This window comes from Cornus florida, unplaced genomic scaffold (assembly GCF_030987335.1).
Source record: "Cornus florida cultivar Cherokee Brave unplaced genomic scaffold, ASM3098733v1 CherokeeBrave_3.0.0_Hap2_Chr10, whole genome shotgun sequence".
In the NCBI taxonomy this organism is placed as follows: domain Eukaryota; kingdom Viridiplantae; phylum Streptophyta; class Magnoliopsida; order Cornales; family Cornaceae; genus Cornus; species Cornus florida.
In genome coordinates, this window is record NW_026775580.1 from 90,172,913 (window position 1) to 90,197,760 (window position 24,848).

The following is a 24,848-nucleotide window of genomic DNA, read 5'->3' on the forward strand; positions in this document are numbered from 1 at the left end:
ATATACGTTTTAAATTATAAAATCAGCAAAATAATAAATAAATAAAATATGATGGATAAATGCATGACATAATCTTTCTTACTTTGTAATTAGAGATGATGTGTACATCTATGATTGAACCGCGTCAATAATCAAGAAAGAAGACCTACTATTCTTATACACAAATCAATCTTGGCTTAAGTTAATGTGAAAAAAAAAGAGCTGATCAATAATTTCTTTACCTTTTGAGATATATATATATTTATTTATTTATTTAAGTAAATAAGATATGAGTCAATGATTTCTTTGCTATCCACCTAATTTATGTTAGCTTTGTACAATGATGAAATAAGTGGGCAAGATGATTAAAGGTAAAGAAGTGACCCGGTGTGTTGCACTTGAAGACTGTTTTGACCTTAAATACATCATCACTTTCCAACCCATTCACAACTCCAAATCTAATAATTCGTGTTCAAACCACCCCAGCCAAAGAATGTGCGTGTGTATATATATATATATATATATATATATATATATATAGGTTCAATAGGTCAAGATTTTTGAAATTCGTTTTTCATCCAAAAAATTCTTGGACAAGCTTGTCTAAAGGGTTGACCTCATTCACTAGAGTATAAGCTTTATGATTGTTCGTGTGCGTGTATAGAGAGAGATGGAGTCCACCGAAAGGGAGAAACAACTCACCTACCCTGGATTGTGACCTCTATCTCTTTCAGAAGTAGTTAACAAGGCAACGTTACATAAAAAGCAATGTGGAACTTTTTTTTTTTTTTTTTTTTTTTTTTCTTGTGTTCAAATAACAATGATTCTTAATTCAAATGGTAATAAAGAATTTTATTCTTAGTTTCCATTCCCCTATATATTATATATTATATATTATATATTAAAACTTGAAAGTTACCACAATAAACACAATTAATGTAAATTTCGCCTTACACAAATTCATATATATACCGTGAATCAAGATGTTGAGTGTTTGATTTTGTTAGAACAATATTATAGGTATATTAATTAAAGAAAGATGTTGAGTGTTGAGGTACTGTTTGATGATTATTTCTTGTTTTCAAGGTGCTACCAAATGTGAGGTACTATTTGATGATTATTTCTTGTTTTCAAGGTGCTACCAAATGGCATTACCCTTTACGTTTTTTTTTTTTTTTTGGGCACAATAGCATTACTCTATGCTGAGCAGAAGCTACTGTAAGAAGTTCAACTCGATCTATGTACATGAGCATGTATGCATAGAAATTAAAATGTATATGTGTTTCATAAAAATTAAGGGGTATTTATGTCTTTTACACATATATGAGCATGTATTTTCGGTCACAATACTTATAGTGCTGATTGTGACCCTTATCACTCATGGTGGATTTCACAAAGAATTGTGAGTGTTGCGATAGGTTAATTTTTCTTTATAAAAATGGTATTAGATACATTGTAAGACACTCTTAACAAATTCAATTTAGGAATTCATTGAATTAAGCCCTCACTCATATAGAATTCTGCATTAATGACTTCTCAAAAAATTAGGTTTTTCTAAAGATGCAATTAGGTATTACAAAAGAAATACGGAGTAAATTAAAGTGGTGTTTTATGAAATTAAAATTTTTGAATACTGCATCAGTAGCTAAAAACTTTAAAAATAATTTTGGACTTAAAACCTGAATTCCTTTCTAAATGGATTTTATTTTTGATAAATATTTTGAAATACGGTTAGCAGAGCCAATTCGTCTGGTTAAGTCTGCTGATCAAGAAGACAAAACTACAGGTAATCAGGTAAATAGCTAGACAAGTACCCATTTAATTGAGGCCCAATTCTAGATTGGGCTTTTGAAAGCAGCCACTAAAACAAACTATATAGCCTGTGATGGGGCCTTCCTTGTTGATGGATCGGGCCGTTTAAGGCCTGTAGACAGTTAATCAGGTAAATAGCTAGACAAGGACCGATTTAAGTGAGGCCCAATTCTAGATTGGGCTTTTGAAAGCAGCCACTAAATCAAACTATACTGCCTGTGATGGGGCCTTCCTTGTTGATGGATCGGGCCGTTTAAGGCCTGTGGACAGTCATCACTTACATCCTCGAGAAAGCTGCTTATCCTTTTTCTGTACTCTGTAGCATTTGAAAACCCTAATATTCAGTCTTGATCAACTTGTAAATTTTTGATAAAAAAAAAATGGCGATTTGTAGGGCAAGAACATGGTTGGTAAGAAGCTTTTCGTCACTTCCTTTCAACCGGTTACGTGTCTGTGTTGTTGGAAGCGGACCTGCTGGTTTTTATTCAGCCGAAAAGGTACAATTCTCTCTCTCTACATGTATGTATACACACATATTAGGGCTATATGTTTATTATTGTCAATTTAATATGCTTGGCAATAAGTTTCATTTAAATTGGCTTACTAGATGTTGAAAGCGCATCAAGGAGCAGAAGTTGATATTGTGGATCGGTTGCCGACGCCTTTTGGATTAGTCCGCTCCGGCGTAGCACCTGATCATCCTGAAACAAAGGTTTGAAACTTTCAAGAACTTGTTTAATCAGAATTTGTAATGAATATAATACATATAGACTTACATTCTGGCTGCATTTTTTTTGTTCACATTTGAATTTTATTTGGATTTTGAACCATTGTATTAAACTGGATTGATTTGTTGATCCAAATTTATTTTGAATACCTCATTGCAATTAAGCTAAGAATTTTGAAATACATCTGGTTTGTTGTTATAAACAAATTCAGTGTTCTTAATGAACATAGATTATAAGAGCATAACTCTTTCCAAAATGTTTTACTATGATGTGCCATACCTGTATAGTGTCATGAAGTTTATTGTGTTTCAGAAGCCTTCAAGAATTTTGTTTCTCTGTTTCAAATAATTCTGTTAATTGAGCTTAGTTTACCAGAGAGCTTTCAACAGATTGTAATGAACCAATTTTCTCGGGTTGCACAAAATGAACGCTGCTCATTCTTTGGAAATGTGTCTGTTGGATCTTCTGTATCTTTGTCTGAGCTTCGCCAGATGTATCATGTGGTAAGTTACCGACTCTAGGTAGATCCAGTGTTGAAAAATATTGTATGTTTTGCATTGACTACCTTGAATGTTTCATTTCGTTGACTGACATTAGCTGCTACTTATCAGGTGGTGCTTGCCTATGGTGCTGAGAGTGATAGAGTTCTTGGTATTCCAGGAGAAGTATGTAACAAACTTAGAATGTGGCTGGTTGCTTTTTTTTGTTTGTTTTAGTTCTTTGTAAATTTGCTTTTACTAATGGTGTCTTTGGCAGAATTTATGGTTTTATGATAGGCAAATATTTCAAGGGAAGTTGTGGTTCTATTGCTTACATCCTTTTGTCCTTTCCATTTTTTCTTTCTAGGATTTGACAGGGGTACACTCTGCTAGAGAATTCGTTTGGTGGTACAATGGACACCCAGATTGCACAAATCTAACTCCAGACTTGAAGAGAACTGACACAGCTGTTATTCTTGGCCAGGTATTAGGAGGGAGATTGCTAATATAATCATGAGATCTTAAATAGATTTATAAGATAGATTGGTTATTGTTTCCTGTTCTTCTTCAATCACAATTTAAGGAGTCTGGAATTAGGACATGATGCCTTACCCCATTTTTTAAAAAAACAAGAAAGAAACTTGCACAAAAAGAATTAGGAGATGGCAATGATACTTAGATAAAATGATGATCTGATTGAAGGGGCTGCATAGGCAAGCCCATTTATGAAATTTTTGAAAGATTGAAAAAGGAAGTAAAGGTGGCTTTTGTATGTACTTATGGGTTAAATGAAGATTAGTCACAATTTTTTTTTTTTTTTTTTTGATAAATAAACGAAGATTAGTCACAATTATTTGGGAATTAGATCTTAAAATCATATTTCTGATGCACAAACATTCCTTCACTTTGTCTGAGTGTGTTATACTTGCATGATATAGTGATTCATGACAACACTATGGCATTCTATCTCATTGTTTTCTGGTCTCATGTCATGCTCTTAAGGTTTCATTTCTGAAATACGAAGTTAAAGTTTAAACCCAAACAACTTCAATTAACAAATGTATGTTCTTTTTCATCAAATTTGGACTCTCCTTACTCAAACAAAGACTGCTTTCAGCTGCCGATCTGTTTTACTTATGTTTGTCGACTGAGTGTTCTACTTAATGATAAGAGGGTCCACATACCCATTTTACAAACTTTGCAGAGAAGGATTTCTGCTTTACTTTCTTGATCTGGGGCGAGAAGTAATAGTTGATAATTTAGGAATTGATTTTAAAGTTTGTATGCATAACTGATGAATATAAAATCTTTAAAAAATAAACCTTTTGCTTATATGAAACTTCAATCCTAAAACAAGTGCTCTCCTTATACCAAACAACTGCATTTGCTTTCAGGGCAATGTAGCTCTTGATGTTGCACGTATCCTTTTACGACCAACTGCTGAATTAGCAACAACTGATATTGCTAGTCACGCTTTGGCTGCTCTAGAGGAGAGTTCTATAAGGTTTGTTGTTTCACCGTTTGATAGCAACCAAGCAGTTCAGAACAAGGAATAATTTTTTGTGTCCAATACATATATGCAACTGCAGGAAAGTTTACCTGGTTGGAAGACGCGGACCAGTGCAAGCAGCTTGTACTGCAAAAGAGCTACGTGAAGTTCTTGGTAATTCTAAACTTATTAGTCATATACAATTGTAGAAACATATTCGATAATGTTCACATTGGGGTTTAATGGGACTGTTGGACCTGTTCCATCGGGCACTACCACTAGGAGAAAAACTGATGCTTGCTTTAGTTTAGACGATACCAATCTTTTAAATTTTTTAGAAGGCATGTTTTTTATTATAGTGTTTAATCTGAGAATGTCATTGTTGATGTTGCATTTTTTCCACCTTTGAATGGGTTTTGATGGAGAGATTGGCATCTTAGTGCAGGTATTAAAGATTTGTATATTCAAATTCAGGAAATTGATTTGCTGAAAACCACAGCAGATGAGGTATACTTCTCTTCCATAAATTTTAGTATGTTCCATCTCAAGTAATGCAGGGATTTCTTTTCACAGTAAAATAAAAAAAAATAATCATGGTTCTAGCTATATACTAGTTTTATGTCGCTAGAAGAAGCCCTGCAGTAGCAGATTTGACCTATTTTCCTCCTTTAGTAATTTCACCCGCACAACTGATTTATTGGTACCTAATGTCGTCATTTGGCAAAGGAAGAACTGAAGAATAGTCGAATTCAGAGGAGGGTGTATGAGTTGCTCTCCAAAGCAGCCATCTCAGGACCTTCCTATCCCAGTTCTGGTCAACGTGAACTCCACTTTGTTTTCTTCCGGAAACCAGATAGGTTTCTAGATTCAGGTGACAGAAGTGGCCAGGTCGCTGGTGTGCGCTTTGAGAAGACAGCTCTGAAAGGTAATTTATCTCAATAAAAATTTCGTCTGACAGAGGTCTAGATGACAATTCCATACTCATCTCTCCTTTAGCCATTGTTGTATTCATTGTCTCTTGCATTTTATTTGGGCATGTTACGGAGTAGTTTGTTGTGCCAAATGCAGTATCATATTCATCTAAGGACTGTGCAAAAATAGAATGTGGTGATTTATTGAAAAACCATCTTACCTTTAATTCTAGTACTTGCACGTTGAAGACAACAAGCAAAGAAAGAAAAGGAATGGTGAAAGGAATAGAGTTGGCATGCATTTCGTAAGAGGACACATTGCAGTTATGCACTAACAGCAAAATGAAAATGGAATATTTTCTATATGTATGGAATGTCTTTACGTCCTGCAATTAATGCTTAACTAGCTCTTTCTGTAGATGTTGGCTCCGGGAAACAGATTGCAGTTGGTGCAGGGGAATTTGAAGACCTTGAATGCGGGTAAAAATTATTTGAAATATGAGCTTTGACTACACATACCAACAACCCCTCAAAATATTGTTTACCTTTTGTGTTCTCCTTCTGTTTGCTTCTGATACCCATTTATACTCAAGCTGCTGTATGTAGAGGATATGACCATCATTTTATCTTAAACTGTTAACGAGTTTAATTATTCAAAGTTTAAAATACCCCTCATTTATTGTGCAATGACCTGTGCCTACCCACTCCTCCAACAAAAAAAAAAAAAAAAAAGAGTTGCAAGGAAGCAAATTGAGCTGTAGAAATGGGGATCTAAAGGTTGCTTCAGTCAATTGTAAACTCTTTCCTGTTGGTCCAGATGTTTGGATGAGGTAGTGACTATTGTGCCAGTGTGTTCTTGCTGTTTGCAGTTTGGTGCTAAAAAGTATTGGTTACAAATCCATACCAGTTGATGGTTTACCATTCGATCATCAAAAAGGTACGTCAAAGAATGTATGCACCACTGTACAAAAAAAAAAAATAAAATAATTCCTCACTCGTTACATCTTGTTGTTTGTGGATACTTCTTGCTTAACATTGTGATGCAAAAAATGCATGCATCATCTAGTCTACAAACTAATTTTTTCATGTAGACATGAGAGAATGATAATACTGTGGAGTCTGTTATTGTGCTTCAGCTTTTCCAATTTGTACCAGTCAGAGTGCCCAATACATAATATTCATTAGCTTTCATGTGATTAGGAAATTTATGGTTAGCTGAGACAGTAGAAACGATATGTTTCCCCATCAATGGCTTCTTTTGCAGGCATTGTTCCGAATGTTAGAGGACGTGTTCTAAATGATACTTCAGGAGATCTCACACATCTTGAGGAGGGGTTGTATGTATGTGGGTGGTTGAAGAGAGGACCTACAGGGATCATTGCTACCAACCTTTACTGTGCTGAAGAAACTGTAAGCTTTATTTGCATCGAATAATCAGAATACCATCTGTTTGAACTGCAAATACATAATCAGTTATGCATGAAGCATCTTGCTGGAAGTTTTATATGTAAAGATAATTAGCTTTTCCTTGAATGACTAAAATATTGGCAGATTGCAAGCATATCTGAAGACCTTGAGAAAGGAGCATTAGCATCGGCATCTACCTTCCCCAAGCCAGGCAGAGAGGGACTCCTTCACTTATTAGATAGCAGGGGCGCCAAAGTAATTCCATTCGGTGCCTGGGAAAAGATCGACTCTGAAGAAAAGAGGCTTGGGAGTTTGAAGAACAAACCCAGAGAAAAATTTACCACGCGGGAGGAGCTACTGAAAATTGCCACGGAATGAAACCATTGTGTTATGGATCTTTATTTTCTGACAGAAGATCTATATCCATGCAATGGGTATTTTTGGGCTGAAAATAGGTACTTCTTTTTTCTTTTTGCCCGCCATCTTGTTGCCACCCTCTCGTTTTCATGTCAATGATCATATATTGTAACACAAGGTTTTCATGTCAATGTTCATTCTATTGTAACAAGAAGACCAGAGTGCTTGAGCGGCATGGCATTGAATTCCAAGAAAATAACATTGACAGTCGTTCCAATGGGAACAGAAACATTTGGCTTTAAATTTTCAATGTGTGAACAGGAACTGATGCTTTAAATTTTCAAGGATTATATACACTGACCTTTCCCGAGGATAGGCCTAACTACACCCAGCTGAAACTTTTCAAATTTCTTGCATCCCAAAGAGTAGAGACCTTAATTTTAAGGTGAAATTACCTTTATACCCTCCAAATATTTCAGCATAAAAATACCAAAATATCTCCTTATAGACAGTGAAACACCTTTATAATACATTGGTTGGTGTTTGAGTCATTTGAGTAATTCTCTTCAGGATCCAATTTGATCGTGGCTGACTTCATCAAAATTTGACGTGGTTCAGTGGAATAATTTTGCAACCCAATTGGATCGCTAGGGTTAGGACCACATTTGAATGTTTTTGTGCGTTTGTGTGTAGAGTGTATATTAAGTAAATACAATAATACTTTTCTTCTCTCCTCTGTTCTCCCACCTTCTTAAGTCTTTCATGGCTGTCACACACCTAATTCAACGTTATAATACAGTTATAGGTCATTTGAGTCTCTCTCTTCCGGAACCAATTCGATTCGTGGCTGACTTCATCAAAATTTGATGTAATTCAGATCAATTATATAATATAAAAAAAATACTCAATTCCTTATTATAATGCGTGTTGGATAAAGGTACCACAACTCGTTTTAACTTTAGCTTGCTCACCAGTCACAGTGTTGATTAAAAAAGTTTGAATATGTCATTGTTATGGTCAGCAAATAGACCATACGCAAAAAGTTTGAATATGTCATTTTTATGGTCAGCCAAGATAATGTTATTTTTAATTTTACCATTTTGAAACAAGGTGGTGCACTAATAGCTCAAGAGAAACAACTTACGTCATTATACTCTAGCCTTCAAACCATTGAGGAAGCCAATTATAAGCAAAAATTCAGAGTTCAGTGGCTTAAAGAAGGTGACTCTTAACTCTTCCTTCTTTTACAAAAGCATGCCCTCAAGGTACAATAGGAACAAGATTACATCCCTCACATCCTCTGATGGGGTCTTACATGACACTGAGGTGGCTATCAAAGATACAGTTGTTGCTCATTTCCACAAGGTTCTTGGTATGGATCCTCATCCATTCCCAAGTATGGCATTCCTTGAACCATACATCCATTCATCAGTTCCATCCCACTTCACCTCCACACTCTCATCTATTCCAACTAATGAAGAAATTAAACTTTGTATGTTCTCAGTGTATAGTGGAAAGGCACTTGGACTAGATGGCTTTAATGCATTTTTCTTTAAGAGGGCTTTGTCATTGGGCATGATGTCACTCTTGCAATTAAAGAGTTTTTCCTTAATGGGAAGTTACTTAGAGAGGTTAACAGCTCTTTCATTTCTATGGTGCCTAAAGTTCCTAACCCCTCCTCCATAAATGATTATAGGCCCATCTCTTGCCGTTCTACAATCTACAAATGCATATCCAAGCTTTTGGCAAACAAGCTTAAGCCCATACTTCCTCACATCATTGGTCCCTCTCAGTCTGCATTTATTCAGGGTAGGACCATTGATGACAGCATACTTTTGGCTCAAGAGTTCCTCAATGGATACCATAGACAAGTAAATTCTCCAAGATATGCCTTTAAAATTGACCTTAAAAAAGCCTTTGACTCTGTTTCTTGGGAATTCCTCATTGACTCCTTTAAGGTTTTTGGCTTTCCACCAACCTTCATAGCCTGGTTTCACTTTTGTCTTACTACTCCTTCCTTCACCATCTCTTTTAATGGTGAATTCAATGGCTATTTCAAAGGAATCAAAGGTCTTAGGCAAGGTGACCCACTGTCACCATTTCTCTTTGTTATTGTAATGGAGGTGTTCTCAACCATTGTCAACAAAGTCACACTCCTAAGGCCCTTTAAGTATCGCTGGAGATGAAAATAAATTGTCTTTCTCACATCTGATATTTGCAGATGATTTGTTTATCTTTTCATATGGCAGCTTACCCTCAATTCAGACCCTTAAGCTTGCTATGGACACTTTCTCTCAACTATCAAGATTGCAAATCAACTTCAACAAGAGCCAACTTTTCTTTTCAGGTGTTAATGAGTCTACAGTCCAAAGCATTACCTCCTTCATGGGAATTCAGAAGGGTACCCTACCTGTGAGATACTTGGGAGTCCCCCTTATCTCTACCATACTTAAATCCACTGACTACGGAATTCTGATTGATAAGATTACATCAAGAATTTCTCATTGGACCAGTAGGCATCTATCCTTTGCAGGTAGGCTACAACTTGTACGTTAGAGTTGTTTTATTTTCCATTCAAACCTATTGGAGTTCTTAGTTCATCCTTCCAAATAGCACCATCAATGAATTAATTAGAATTTTTAGGGCATTCCCATGGTCTGGTCTTGAACTCAAGAGGACAATAACAAAGGTGGCTTGGAGGTTTTGATGTCTCCCTAAAAGGGCAGGTGGTTTGGGTCTACCTAATTTGCATTCTTGGAACAAGGTTGTAATAATGAAGCACATTTGGCACTTGTTTAAGTCTAAAGATATGCTATGGGTTCAATGGGTTAACATTTACCTCCTTAGAGGAAGAAGCCTTTGGGAAGTCACCACTCCTAGCCAGTGCTCCTGGACTTGGAGGAAGCTTCTCTAACTCAGGCCAGCTTTTCGACCCCTTGTTAACCTAGAAATTGGGGATGGACAAAACATCAATTTCTGGTTTGACAATTGGTGTTTTAGCCCTCTTCATCAACTAATTAACCTTAACAGTTTACTGGCACTTCCCATAACACCACAACTAAACTTGGCTCCTTTATCACCAATTCAACATGGGTTTTTCCCTTCTCTATCACAAATATTGTAACGACCCAGCTCTTCATGGATCCGGATCATTAAACGGGTCCTTGTCTGTCTCATAAACCTCCGAGGGTAATACAGTCATTTCACGTTAAATTTAAATATCAAGGTCCAAAAATGACAAAATGGTAATTTGCCATAATTCAATAAATTGAGACTCTGAGGGTAAAATGGCCATTTACTTGCATCATATAATAATTAAAATAAGATCCGAGGTAAAATAGTCTTTTCGGTGGTCAAAACATAATTATTGCATTTATTTGGGTCATAAAATAATTACGTATAACCTCACTTGGGTACCAAAGTGTAATTTAAGAATTTAAAATAGCAATTACATACGAAACAGAAACATACGAAACAGAAACCGGTCGACGTATATGCTTCATACATCGACTGGTTTGGGACATGAACAGTAATGACACCCATTGCCGAGATACCGGTCGACGTGTGGGATGTACACGTCGACTGGTTTGGGAAGTGTACAGTGACAACCTCTCTGCCAGGATACCGGTCGACTGGTTCACGCTACACGTCGACTGGTTCACGTTACACGTTGACTGATTTCGGGTTAAATACACTCAGTCACTTACTGTCCAAGGGAGCCCAATATACATCTACACTCAATAACCAACCACTAACGCCATTACTCTCACGTACCAATTTATATACATTTCAAAACCTAATGCAACACCAACGTTGTTAACGTAATTTGCCGCACGTTACTTAAAATACACACAAACTGATTTTGAGTGAGTAAAACTTAATTTCATTTTCCAAGGACCATATACAAAATGAATCCAATCATTTAACTTGTTGCAAAAATAATACATATTGATAACAAAATTTTTGTAGGATACATAACACGTTCCAATACATCATTTAAAGACCGAATTACATAAGTCTCATTTTATACAAATTTCAAAAGAATTAAATACAAGAGTAAGGCCTCTATAGCTAAAATTTACACAGCTTTGGTATAAATAAAAGTGAAGTCCAATCTACATTGATATCCATGGATGTACATCAATTACCGGCTCATCTCCAAATCCCTGAAAAATGTTAATATTGATAGGGTGAGCTCAACAGCTCAGTAGAGTAAAGCCTAAATCACATTCCTAAAAATCCTGTGAGCCACAATCAAAGAATGGGATTCAAATAAAAGGGATCATGGGATTAAATCATTTCAACATTCATGAAATTCATAATTTACATTTAAATTATCCTATCAAACATCCAAACATACAAATTGATAACATAGATTATACTTTTACATTTTTTCATAGAAAAGTGGCATACTTGGCACAAATACAAGAAACCATCATTTCCTCATCCTTCAACAATTATTTCATCACAATTCATGCTCAACATCACAACCAAATTTTTTTAAAAAATAAGCATGCTTCACAACCTTAAAATTATCATGCAAGGAGGCATATAGAAACTCACTAAAACCATAGGAATTTGTAAGCTAGACTCCCCCTACCTCAAGATAGAAACTTAAGCTCTAAGCTCCAAGCTCCCAACTCAAATCCCTCCAAAAGCTTGCAACATCGGTACCAAAATGTAGCCTTTGGAATGGTCTACGATTTGCCAACAAAGGCTTAAACCAAATCCTCTCTAGCATAAACAAATTTTAGAAAGATATAGAGAGAGAAAGAAGAAAATAGAGGAAGAGAGCTTGTGGGTTGGTCTGAAAATGAGGGGAAGAAAGAAAGAAATGGGCTAAAAGGAGACACCTCATTGTCTCTAGAATTCTCTAGGCTATTCCATGAGTCAAAATGACAACAATGCCCCTTGAACTTCTTTGTAACTTCAACCTTGCCATAAAATACATCCTTCCATAAAATACCACTAATACAACATACATACATGTAAAAATATACACATACACATATGAAATGGCGAAAACGCCCTTCACTTAAGGTGAAAAAACTTAAAGAAGTTCCCGAGTCCGGAAATCGTGCCGACCTCCAAAAATTCTAAGAATGACACCGTCGCTTCTAATTGACTTAAAATGATTAAAAATACACTTCTAAAACCCTCGGTTCAACAATTGACCAAAACGCCCCTCGAGCCCACGTGGCACACAAAACGAGGCAATGATTAAAATAATCTAGAGAAATTAAATAAATTTAGAAATTAGAAAATAGGAAAAATCGGTAACGTTACAAATATCCTTCCACAATTACACCTCACAAATAGACTGCCATCACCAAACTCCCATTACAAGGACAAGCTCACTTCGATTCCATCCTCAACTGGAGAGTTCTCAGTTGCACTAACCATGAAGTTTTTTAATTGGCACTTGGTGACTTTACTATGGACTCACTTAGCTTGGGGGAAACCATTAATTCCTAAGCATGCGTTTACACCGTGGATTGTTATCAAGCAAAGACTTCCAACCCTGGACAGAAAATGCATTTCACACATTGACTCGGTCACTTATGTTCTTTGTAACAATGCTCTGGACTCTCATGACCACCTTTTCTTTATGTGCCCATTTGCTAAGCCCTTGTAGACCTTTATACAAACGCGTTGTGGGTTCCATATCCAATCGACAAATTGGGTAAGTTTGATTTCTTGGGCGGCTTACCATTGGAGAGGGGAAGGTTCTTCTCACAGTAGCTCAATCTCGAGATTGGCATTGGCTTCCTTGGTCTACAATATTTGGGTGGAGCGTAATTGGAGGATCTTCACGGGGAAAAAACTGTCGCAGAACTCACTCCTTCATCTCATATTGGACTCAGTAAGAGCTAAACTCCTATCTACCTCCATTAAGGATTCTACCACTGGAAGACAGATTGTTGAAGAATGGAATCAGCCGTCCTCTGTTTTGTGTCCTCCGACGAAGCCGCCAGACACCTAAATGTGAAGGTTTCCTCCATGTGTTGACCGGAATGTGGATCTGCTGGTAATGGCCTCCATTGTTCCTAATTGTGTTTTGGATTGTCGCTTTTGGGTTTGTCATCTTTGGATTGCCTTTGTAATTTTCTATTGGGCTTTTCTTGAGCCTTCTTTCTTTGGGGCTGATCATTTATATTTTCAATAATTCAATTTACTTTTCAAAAAAAAAATAAATAAATAAAACTTTGAAACAAAGTTTAAAAGCATTTCCATCGGTCTGTTAAAAAATTCTTTTGTGATATATATACACTGCCACACATGATTTATAAATATTTTTCATCTCCAACAGTCTATTAAGCATATTTTCTCTCTCTCCTCTCATTTTCCTACTCGCGGTTCTCTTTCTTCTCTCTCATTCCTTTATGCCTCTTTGTTTCCCACTTTTAGAGCACCATGGAGAAGAATTTGCAACTGGCTATTCGACCATCTTTTATTTTTCTTTTTTCCTTTTTAATAAAAATAGTTTGATTAATCACTTTCATTTCATCTTATCTTCTGTAATCATCGTTCTAGATTCTAGGGTTTTTTAAAATTATATATACATATATATATATATTAATCACGATTTTATATAATTGTTGTTTGATATAGTTATACAAATTATTATTATTTTTTCCTTTTTTGGTGATTAGTCAATTCAATCATAATTGTTGTTGCATATTTTTGGTTTGTGTAAAAAGTGAAATATAAAGGGAAATTTTTTTTTTTTTTTTTCCTAATTGAGGAGGATTGGGACGTGATTTAATCGCGAAAAAGTAAATGAATTAAGTAAGTTTGTAAAAGTTATGTAAGGCTTGGGTATGACACGTGCTTGGTTGTTATTGGGGAATAATAAAATAACCGTTAGAGCTAAAAATAGGTAGTTGAAAATTTTTGTGTAAATCTACTCTGACACATCAAATTTATACAAAAATATATAAACAAAATCACAAAAATGCTTTCGGTAAATAGAAGCATTTAATAGAACAGTAAATAGAAGCATTTATAATTGTTGAACGCAATGCATTGCGTTAGCAAATAGTAAAATGGTAGCACTGACACTCACATCTAAGCTCTACACACTCGTATTTGGCGATTACAAATGATACCTTAAATCGTTATATATGCATCCCTAATGATACCTCAAATCCTTATATATGCATCCCTCCTCTTAATGGAGGGTTATGATGTTATACTATGAATGATTAAGATGTATTCTTTACCAGTGAATTTTTAAACAGTTTGTACGTGAAACTCGATCAAATTCATATTTGGCCAAACCACACTGTTGAAAGCAATTGATGTTACATTCTTCTAAAATCTATATATTCTTTTCTAAAGAATGATAAACAAACATACAAATATTATTCACACATGTACACATGTTCGTGGTCTATGGGGCCATCTACTTTCAAATGCACGATGTTATACTTCAAAATTCAGTGTTGATCGAGTAGCATCCGTAGATTCATCAATACTAAACTAATATAAAAGAAATGAATATGATTTCTCCATTAGAATGAAAAACAGAACCATAATATATATATTTTTAATCTGCATGTAGTTATATATATATATATATATACACACACACACATATATAATATTTTTCATTAGAATTCATTATAGGAAAGCGTGCTTCAAATCTTAAAGCAATATAAAATACTTCTACAATAAGTCTTCTAGTAACAGTCATGTATATGACAGATACATATTTATATTAAATTATTTACGTATTCTTGCCATAGCAATTTGGGTTCTTTCAAAGCTATTGAAAGCAATTTATTATTGTGTTGGAAAACCTCTCAACCTACAATTTAAAATTGTAAAAAAAGGAAAATTTCTTTACCATGGATATGCACCGTCAATGCATGCATTATTTAACTTACGAAGACCGTCCTCTTTTCCCGCTAAATTACTTGTACATTGAAATCATATCCAACACCCCTCTAATTAATACGGGTGATTAACATTACTATATGCAATATAATTAAGAATGATTATATTGTGCACATTAAACATTTAAAGTGAATATTAAGCTAATCATCTACAATGCACATTAGACATTTAAAGTGGCGATCAAGCTAATACATGGAATTATTGTTTTCAATCAATTAATAAAGACTTACCAATCAAAGATATGACCGGAAGGAGGACTAGAGATCTGAAAATTATAATTTAGACAAGAAAGAAAATCAAAGCTAGTCTGGCATCGAATTACACAAAGTAACTAGTTTCAAACTTAGAATTTATATTCTTGTACGTACTTATTAGTTAATTAATCAATAATAATATCAAATCATATCAGTTAATTAATTAACCATTGAAATACCAAATCATATTTAAGAAAGATCTGTAGAGCAGTGGGGGATGTTGGTTCTAACGATCGAGTGATATTTTCAAAGAAGTGGGAGACAAAGGGAGACCAAATCCATTAATATTGTCTTTCTTAGTAATGAATTAATGGGGATTTTTTTAGGGTTTCTTCGATCTTATAGATTTTAATATCTTAAAAGTAGCCAAGTGTTGATGGAGCTATATATATATATATGAATAGCATCTTCACATGTGGGTTAAGGGCTCTCTCTGTGTAGTTTTCAAGGTCGTATTCCAGTTGTATGAACACCTTCTTCAATTTATTTTCAATCTTTAATCACAAGAAAATCTTCCACGTTGGCTAAACATGGATTCGGACTAATATTTTATGACTCAGCATCATAACCTAAAGATATATAGTATCCATAAGGTTCTGAAACTCAATAATGCAGCTTAATTTAAGTTTGGAGGTCTTGGGCACTACCCAAAACATTATATATTTACTTATATATATATATACCCACATGTTCCACCAAATCACACGCTGTTGCAAGATAATAGATACCTTTTATATATATATATATATATATATTATACCTCTGCATACATGCAAATATTGTGGATATAATTAGTTTATCGTTCTTGTGCAGGAAATATGTAATCTTAAAGTTAACGAACTGTTAGAGACAACAAAAGAGAACAAAATGAGCAATCATGCATGCATTAATATGTTCATTAAAGTGTCTACATGCATTAAGTGTTAAAACTCATTTGAAGGCTTTAGAAAATTGCTAATCCAAATTCTTAACCAAAAAAATTTCTAATCCAATTTACTGTGGAGTTGAGCAAATGGATGACCATGGTCACTTCCATAAATTTTTTTTTTTTTTTTCTTTCCCTTTCTATCTGGAATTTTGTAAAAATGTCACAATTATATGAGTACATTTAATGTATATAGCACTATTTTGTGTAGTATGCGCGTCATTGCCAAAGTCTAAGGATCAGGTCAATTTTTTTTGGTTACCTATGAACACATTATGGATTAAAAAGAAAAAATGTCAGTATTAGAAATTTTAGCCCTTATATCACTTTGATTTTATGAATAATATTGAGTTAATTTACAAGTTTCAAGTTGTCTGACCATGTCTTATATAGGACAGTGCGAAGAGTTCCTGCCAAACTATATATATATAATCAGAATAGATGCACTTAATTATTAATTCAGCCAAGGATAATGCATTTTAAGAGATCACAAAGTATATTCATAGATGTGATTGATTGTTAATTATGGGATTTTTTTTTTTTTTTTTTAAGGATCAATGATCCTTTTACAAGAATTTGTATAATTTTTTTAGAAGTTAATTCAGAAAGTTGAGATACATATAAAAGTATAATCGTACACACACCACAGTGGTATGGTACACAAAGACGAAGAGAGGACACATAAATCTCATAAAGAAGGTTTTTTACAAGTCCACTTGTACTGTGTAATTTAGATATATAATTAATACAATAGGAGAATGTTAAAATGTTTAGAATTGAGGTCGATTTGCTTTATGGGGATGGATGGATGGATGTACTTCAAAGTGATGGGGGCGTGCGTTTGCGTTCGGCTATTCGGCCAGAAATCGCAACGCACAATACACACACACACATATATATATATAGAAAACAGTTTAACTTAGAAGTTTTCACAATTAGGGAATTTAGAGATTGTGATACGTGCATAATCTTATCTCTGCACCTAAAAATTATTTATTTAAAAATAGTGAGTTTCAAGTAATTAAGCAACATTACGGTCACACTCTAAAGTTTACCTCATTATAATGGAGTAACTTTATTATTTATTTTTTAAAAAAATAAAAAATAAAAAATAGAACCAAATAGATATTATGGGTCTACTTAGTTTGTAACTCTAAGAACAATTTTTTGTAACTGAAAACAAAAAACTGTACAAAAAACTCTATTTGGTTCAAATTTCTAAAAATTCAGTTATAAAAAGATATACTTTCAGAAAATTATTTTTTATTGTTACTCGAAAACTGTTTTCTATATTATTAAGAACTGTTTTCAGAGTTACAAACCAAGCAAGCCCCACGTTTCCATCACAATCATTTTGGACAAAAAAGTAAAACACTTTTAGCTGATGTTTATATTATATACTGAATTTGATCCAAGTGGCAAGTTAGTATTAGTCAGTCAGCCGTGACAAATCAAAAATTGTTATTATATATGATATATACAAGGAAACAGAGTTTTGAATATTTTAGGATGTCAAAGTTTTAATGCTTTTGTTGTTGTAAGCAATAAAATATTATGAAAAAGAAGTGATGGAAGACAATGTATTTTATAATTAATAAGAAACTTACGGATTGGGTTCAGCAATTTGACTAATGAAAATACCCATATCGTCTTGACTTTGGCTTGTGATTAGTTGTATATTGTCACACTCAAAAGACCCTTTTCATTCATTACTTATGTTTAAATTATTATTGTTGTTAATTGTTATGTAAGACGGTCCAAAAATTGAGGGAAAATATGGTCTATAATAATTAAACTAGCTTACCTAGCAAACTAAGATCTTTTAGTATTGATCAATTTAACATATGGTGTGTGAGAACAATATTTTTTTACGGAGTTCAGTTCATCACATTGCCGCGTAGTTTACTATAAACACCATCCCTCGACATACATGTGTGTGTATATATATGTCAAATATATATGTGTGTGTGTGTATAGATTATAGTATATTCATATTTAATGTCCCAACACTAATTTATTCTCAACAGCATGGTGGATTGAGGATCAAGATTTAGTTTCGCATCATCCATGACCTCATGATTTTTGATACACTAATGTTTATGTGTGCAAGAGTTGGGATCCGTTGAAAACGTGATGTATTACGTAGGATTCCACCTCTACGAAAATATAATTGGATCTTATAAATTTTATTTCAAATCATACATATGACATTTCATCCAAAGTACAATTGTAAATTTGTACCTATAAATTTTATTTTCATTCATCACCGTCAACTTTTTATGATAACTTTTTCCTATTTCACTACCTCTATCAAATGTGACAAGTCCTAGGGCCAATCCACCAACTAATAAAAAATTAAAAAGATAATATGCTTTGAGGGATTGATATGATAATTAGTTGGTATTTAATATATGTTTAAGTTCACGTGTCTGTTTAATAATGGAGAGGATTAATTCTCAGTTTCTACAGCACAGCAACTCATGAAATATGACCCACAAATCATGCGTGAAACAGCTAATGTTAGATTTGGTGAATGGCAACTCACAATTACACATATATCCATACACGCATATTGCGATGTTTTGACAAAAATAAAATTACCTTTTATGATGGATATATTTAGTATGGTCCTTTTTGGGGCTACAATAATTTTAAGGATTGAAATCATTTATCAAAATAAATTATTAATACTTTAAACCTATGCAGTAGAAATTTATGAACTTTCCAAATAAAATAAGATTTAGTAAGTTACAAGTCCGAGAATTTCATTTTGATAATCCCTGTGAAGTTGCCATAAGATTTCTAGAATCTATCGTGAAATGTGATTTGGTCCAACATCATACTCTTCTTTACTTTCTAAAGAAGTTGCTTATATAATTTTATAATTAGGAAAATATATAATATTATAATTGATGTATTTTTAAATAAAGCATTAATCATGAAACTGAAAAGCCACCGGACAAGCAGGACCCGTTTTGGCCATAATCTTACATGATCAATAATAAACTAAGGGCAAGTGACGTCCGTCATGAGGCGCCTGGAAGCTCCGTTAGAAAAGAAATAAATATAATATGTTAAAAATTATATAACATCAAGGGAATAATAGCATTACTGTTTTTCATCAAAATCATACAATGACAATTTTGTCATTCATTTTTATAAAAAGATAATAGGATAAATTACATTGATCTTCATTGGGCACACACACTGTTCAGATTAACAAATATTTTTAAAAAAATATATTATTATAATATAAGGATATTATTGACTTTTTACACTTTAACCTTTTGATAATGGGTGAATGGATATAGGGAAGGTCAAAGTAATAAACATGGAATGATTTATCATGTTTAATTTGTCAAAATTTTAAAAAAAAAATCAGTGTAATTTATCTAAAAATAATAATAAGGAAATGTATGAACATTCTCAAAGTAAGCCAAGAGAGCATAAAATCTAACTATATATAGGTGTATCATATATAAAAATTTATAATACAATCTAATCCAGCGATGCAATATTTACTGTGGTGCAAACAGAGCTTAATTACAAGGGTGTTGAAGATTTGTGTAATCAAAGCAGCTAGCTGTTGCAGAATAGTACTATGCAGAAGATAAAGTTTTGAGATTTATATATATATATATATATATCAAAGACTACTTCTTCTCTCTCTAACATCAAAGAAGAGAGAGAGAGGAGATGGGTAGCAGTTATTTTGGGGAGCCAAACCTAGGGGGCAATGAAAGATCTGCAAGGAAAGGCAAGAAGAGCAATTCAGACAAGCAGCCGAAGCAACCACAGAGAGGTCTTGGTGTTGCTCAGTTAGAGAAGATCAGACTCCATAGCCAAATACCTTCTAACTACCTTCCTAATTCTCATCTTCATACTACTATTTACCCCACCACCCTCAACCAGGTTTCTCTCTATCTCTAGTTTTATATATACTGTGTTGACTTGGTATTATTGGATTTATAGAATTTCTTTGTTGTTAAAATCATGCAGGAAGACATGAGACAGCAAATGGCTTATTCACATGTACCATCATCATCTTCCTCATCTAATTCATATGGTTTTCATGGCCTACAGAATAATAATATCATGGTATGTGGTATATAGCCATTTTAGCTCAAAAGATATTCTACAGAAGAAATTTCCATCTTATAGTATCCTACCTTTTTACCTTCATTTAATTGATGTATTAATTTGATGACATACTTCATGTGTACATCTCAGACTTCATACACTTCTTTTTATAGAGAGAGAGATCTAGGGTGCATTATACATCAATTTTATGATGCTTGTGTTTAAATGATATGGTCCATCATCACCATTTGAAAATAAAGAAATGGTCTATCATCATCATCTGAACTACAATCATTTGTCATATATATATATATATATATATCCTTCTAATCAACATAGTTTCTTACCATATGAACAAAATTTCTTTTGAAATTGAACTCTCTTTCCTTTAACTTACAGAATTCTTTTCAATTAGACCCTTTCCAATTTATTTGGAAGGGTTCCGAACTAATAATTGGGCGAGTTATGCATTACTGTGTTTCATCAATATCATCATCACCATCCTTGCAAGAAGAGAGATTAATTTAGATTGAATTTATTTATTTTTACTATATAGTTTTCGTTTCCTACATATTTGTGCAGTGACAATAAAAAATAAAAAAACAATTTATCTTTCAAAATTGACTTGTGTTACAGATGGGATGGGGCGAAAGAACAAATGTGAGATATGGAGATTCTCAACCTAGCACTACAGCAAGGTACTTCCTAACCTAAATTCTTATAAGTGTAAGGGCCTTTATTGATCGACAACTTAGATTTCTTGTTTTTTCTGTCCATATTTAGTTTTTAAGTATATATTCTTGATTAATTCTAAATCCATATATGATCGAAATTCAATTATTAGATGGGACAATCCTGGCAATGGCAACTTAGAGATCCAACATTTTGCACAACCAAGCATGACTAGACACCTCCTGATGAATCTACAAGTTGAGGTATATACATAATACCTATTTTCTTAATTTAGTCTCATCTAATGGTAAGGAGAGTAGTACTCTCATCCGATAATGACAATTCTTTTCCACAATTCGTTTCATAGGACTCATTGGACGATAAGAGAAAGAAAGACCGGAGCAATTCAATGGGTTCAAGCAGTCAGAATTCGGGATCAAGTGATAATCAAGAACTCGATTTGGAGCTCAGACTTTCACTTTAGTCTGCAGATCATTTCTGCCACTCAAATGTATGGATTCACTTTTTATTTGTCTTGTTTATAATTTGACATGCAGTTCAACATAATGGTTTGAACTTGATAAGTTGAAAAAAGAAAAAAAGGAAAAAAAAATTAAAAAAAAAATTGAGCAACTTCATGGATTTGTGTTTAATCATTCGGGAGTGTAAGACTGGTTTCTGCATAAAACGAAATATTATTCTGGTAACATATTCTGAAATGTTTAAGAAATGAGAATTTCATTGTTGTCTAGATTTTCTTCGATCTTCTTCTTCTTATTTCTCCAAGCCTCATTTTATTAAGAGCCGCGAAAACTTCCAACCGGAGAACAAAAGCCACAATTGAGTTTCAAAAAAGGCTAGTTTGTAATAAGCTCACTTTTACAGCAGGTAACTTTATTTCATACATACATGAGTCCTAGTTATAATGTTTCTATTCTCTTACTAGCTCCTATTGTTCAATAGTATTAACTTTATTAAAGATGATTAGAATAAAGGGGAATCTTCCAAATCGTCAAATCATTCATGTTTCCACAGAGAGACTGTGGAGTCACTAGGAAAACGTTTGTATTACTTTTGAGTTGAGTACGTCTTAAGATTGATTATATTTGGTGATCAAACCCTATTTTGAAGATGGAGATCGAATTGGGAGGAAGATCATGACACCCTACTTAATGCAACCAGATTATAACTCAGATAGCGCGCTAACATTAGCATATGATGACATGAATTAGTGTTGGCGATATGACAAATTAATAGTGTGACTAATGATATGCTGTTAATTAGTTCTTCCACATAGCAGCTGCTCTTTGGGTCTCTCTCTTTGCTTTGCAGTACCAGCTAGTTTAGTAGTTTCCTTAGTTCAATGGTAGTTGTGCTTTGTATAGTTGTGCTTGCTCCGTTCATGGCCTCGGCCTATTTGTTGTTTGTTTTTCCCTCATTGAGGGCACCATGTATTTTCTCTTTTATCTCCAATACAAGCTTACCCTTAACTAAAAAAAAAATATAAGTAATTGACCATGCATGATCACTTGCACATACAGTGTTTTGGTGGATGGATCCATTCAATGCTAGGTCTGCTTATCATCTTCATTTTTTTAGTTTAATGCAAAGTGTTTGTCAAGAAGGAATAAGAAATATGTTAATGTTGAGATGGAGTTGCATATAACTAAAAATGATCACATTCGGGAGATAACTAGAGCAACATAGATTGGACATAAAATGAGAGAAAATCAATTAAGAGGGTTTGGACGTGTGCAAAGTACAACTTTAGATGCACGGGTCAGGAAGAATGACATACTCCACATTGAGAGTAGCAATAGGATAAGAGAGAGACCAAAGTTAAGGTGAGTGATAATTACTTAAAAACAGTTTATGGTCTAATTAAGGTTATGGCCTTAGACAGCTCGGAAGGGTTGTACGCCAGACGTCCTCTTAACTGCACCTACACATAGGTTCTTCGAACTTTGACCATGATTAATAAGGAAATATCCCAAATCTGATGGATGGGATGGATCATCAGAGAACAAGGAGGATTTTTTTGCCGGAGCATCCACTTCATAAGAGTCCTTTCCCTATTGAAACAACATTGTTTCTTTCCTCATTTTTTTTTTTTTTTTTTAAAGAAAAAAATCTTTTTAATTAGTACCAAGGTCACACTACCATGTTAATAACAGGCGAATAAATATATAATCAATAGCACTAATGAATGTTTTTAAGCTATCATGTTAATTGGCGAGATTTTATCCGTTAATAATTAATCACTACGGGGTAAAAAGACTAAGATGACCATGAAGAATTAATCTAAAAAGATGTAAAATGTGAGAGCAGCCCCTAAATAATCATAACAATGTATGCCTAGCTCCTATGATAATGACAAGAAAAATCAATTCAAAGTCAATTCAGCAAAAGTCTTTTCCAAACTATAGCTTTCAATCCTTTTAAAGGCCTTCATCCCAACAAAATTAATTGAAGGATTACTTTTATATATATATAATTGGAAGAATAATACAAAAATCAGGATTATTAGATATTATTTATTTTATTTATTTATTTTTTTGAAATGTAAGATTATAAGATAATGCCATCACCATATAGTATAGCATTTCAAATGGGAATGAAAGATGTTAAAAACATAGGGTTTCTGCTCATACTTGGTGCATGTGATCACTAGCCAGTATTGGTCCCAGTAGCATTTCACTTGCCATTTGCATGAGAAACATACTAAAATTAATGTTGCTATGAAGTCTAAATAACCATAAAGAGCAATTTTAGTAATTAATCATTAAAGCTTTTTTTATGCACATCAAACCATTCACATGAAGGCTTATTTTTGAATTTTTTTTTTTTTTTTTCAAGTAAAATATTCTTTTATTTTTACTTTCTCGATGTTTGGCAAAGATCTACGTCGAAGAGGTTGAGGTCGAGTCTATCGGACGGGGTATGTAAAATAACTTATCGAAAATTGATGAATAAATTATTTTTGTTAAATTTTAATATATATATATTTTTTGTAAAACGATCAAGCATTAACGTCCAAACAAACGAAGCTGAAATAAAAGGGAACACTGTAAAGTAAAGATTCATCCAATTTCATGAAATCTTTCTGTTCCAAAAATCAGTATGAGTGAGTGACGATCAATTATTATTAATTTTTTTTCCTAACAAAGATCGAGAATATCATTAAAACAAAAAAGAATCATTCTTAACGTAACCCAGGGAAAAAAAAAAAAACGAAAAAGAAAAAATCCTTCTGAATCTCCAATCGAACGCCATTTATGTTTATAACTGGCATCCATGCACCTATCATCTATGTTATGTTCTTCTTTTTTTCTTTTTCCTCCTATGCATCTATGTTATGTTACTATCGTAGATTTTCATCCCCTCATTTTGTCATTATTAGAAAAATGTTACGTTGAGTTGATTATTTTACATAATTTTTTTTAAAAAAATTTGACTTACAGAAAACAATTCAAGGTGGAAGCTGGGATTGAAGGCACCGGCGTCATTATTAGGTCATAGAGGTGATCGGACGATGTTGTTGCACCGTTCACGTCAGCTACAGCGGTGGCCTGCGAAGTAATGAATGTGGATCAAGATTCATGCTTAGATTATAATCAAACATTTCTTTCATAATATTGCTGTACATTTGTTGTCTTTTCCACAACTCTTGACCCAAGTAGCTCGACATGATGTCTACTTCGTTTCGCCTATGATCCGTGAAGTCTGTTTGAGGAAGGTTCAGTCTGACTAGTTGAGTTGTGCGGGGAGACTAGGAAAAGAAGCTTTGGAGTATCAAATTGAGAGCCATTTCGAATCAAAGAAGACGTTCTTTTCTTTCATGTTTTTGACCACATGT

General features: G+C 33.7%; 2 protein-coding genes across 3 annotated transcripts; both read left to right on the forward strand.

The window, feature by feature from the left end:
* Nucleotides 1-2,098: 2,098 nt before the first annotated feature.
* On the forward strand, nt 2,099-7,506 carry LOC132280070 (NADPH:adrenodoxin oxidoreductase, mitochondrial). 2 transcript variants are annotated; one of them, XM_059782187.1, is made up of 13 exons: nt 2,099-2,288; nt 2,399-2,503; nt 2,909-3,022; nt 3,131-3,184; nt 3,366-3,482; nt 4,393-4,502; nt 4,588-4,661; nt 4,933-4,994; nt 5,214-5,412; nt 5,818-5,878; nt 6,268-6,335; nt 6,663-6,808; nt 6,950-7,506. In XM_059782187.1, exons 1-13 carry the CDS (start codon nt 2,172-2,174, stop codon nt 7,181-7,183), a joined length of 1,461 nt encoding a protein of 486 aa, XP_059638170.1. In that variant the 5' UTR covers nt 2,099-2,171; the 3' UTR covers nt 7,184-7,506. The 2 variants fall into 2 exon arrangements, with proteins under 2 accessions (XP_059638170.1, XP_059638171.1); XM_059782188.1 differs by lacking the exon at nt 2,099-2,288 and having other exon boundaries at nt 2,895-3,022.
* Nucleotides 7,507-19,936: 12,430 nt separating this feature from the next.
* Nucleotides 19,937-21,476, forward strand: LOC132278111 (protein SPEAR1-like). Its single transcript, XM_059779931.1, has 5 exons — nt 19,937-20,152; nt 20,240-20,338; nt 20,957-21,018; nt 21,165-21,255; nt 21,360-21,476. The coding sequence occupies exons 1-5, from the start codon at nt 19,937-19,939 to the stop codon at nt 21,474-21,476; spliced, it is 585 nt and encodes a 194-aa protein (XP_059635914.1).
* Nucleotides 21,477-24,848: the final 3,372 nt, after the last annotated feature.

What these genes read in the sequence shown, in the direction of transcription:
- LOC132278111 (XM_059779931.1), top strand. Translation starts at nt 19,937, where the DNA reads ATGGGTAGCAGTTATTTTGGGGAGCCAAACCTAGGGGGCAATGAAAGA. An exon ending in ACCCCACCACCCTCAACCAG is followed by an intron (nt 20,153 to 20,239) that starts GTTTCTCTCTAT and finishes AAAATCATGCAG; the next exon opens with GAAGACATGAGACAGCAAAT. An exon ending in TGATGAATCTACAAGTTGAG is followed by an intron (nt 21,256 to 21,359) that starts GTATATACATAA and finishes TTCGTTTCATAG; the next exon opens with GACTCATTGGACGATAAGAG.
- LOC132280070 (XM_059782187.1), top strand. Translation starts at nt 2,172, where the DNA reads ATGGCGATTTGTAGGGCAAGAACATGGTTGGTAAGAAGCTTTTCGTCA. An exon ending in CTAGAGGAGAGTTCTATAAG is followed by an intron (nt 4,503 to 4,587) that starts GTTTGTTGTTTC and finishes ATGCAACTGCAG; the next exon opens with GAAAGTTTACCTGGTTGGAA. An exon ending in TTTGAAGACCTTGAATGCGG is followed by an intron (nt 5,879 to 6,267) that starts GTAAAAATTATT and finishes TGCTGTTTGCAG; the next exon opens with TTTGGTGCTAAAAAGTATTG.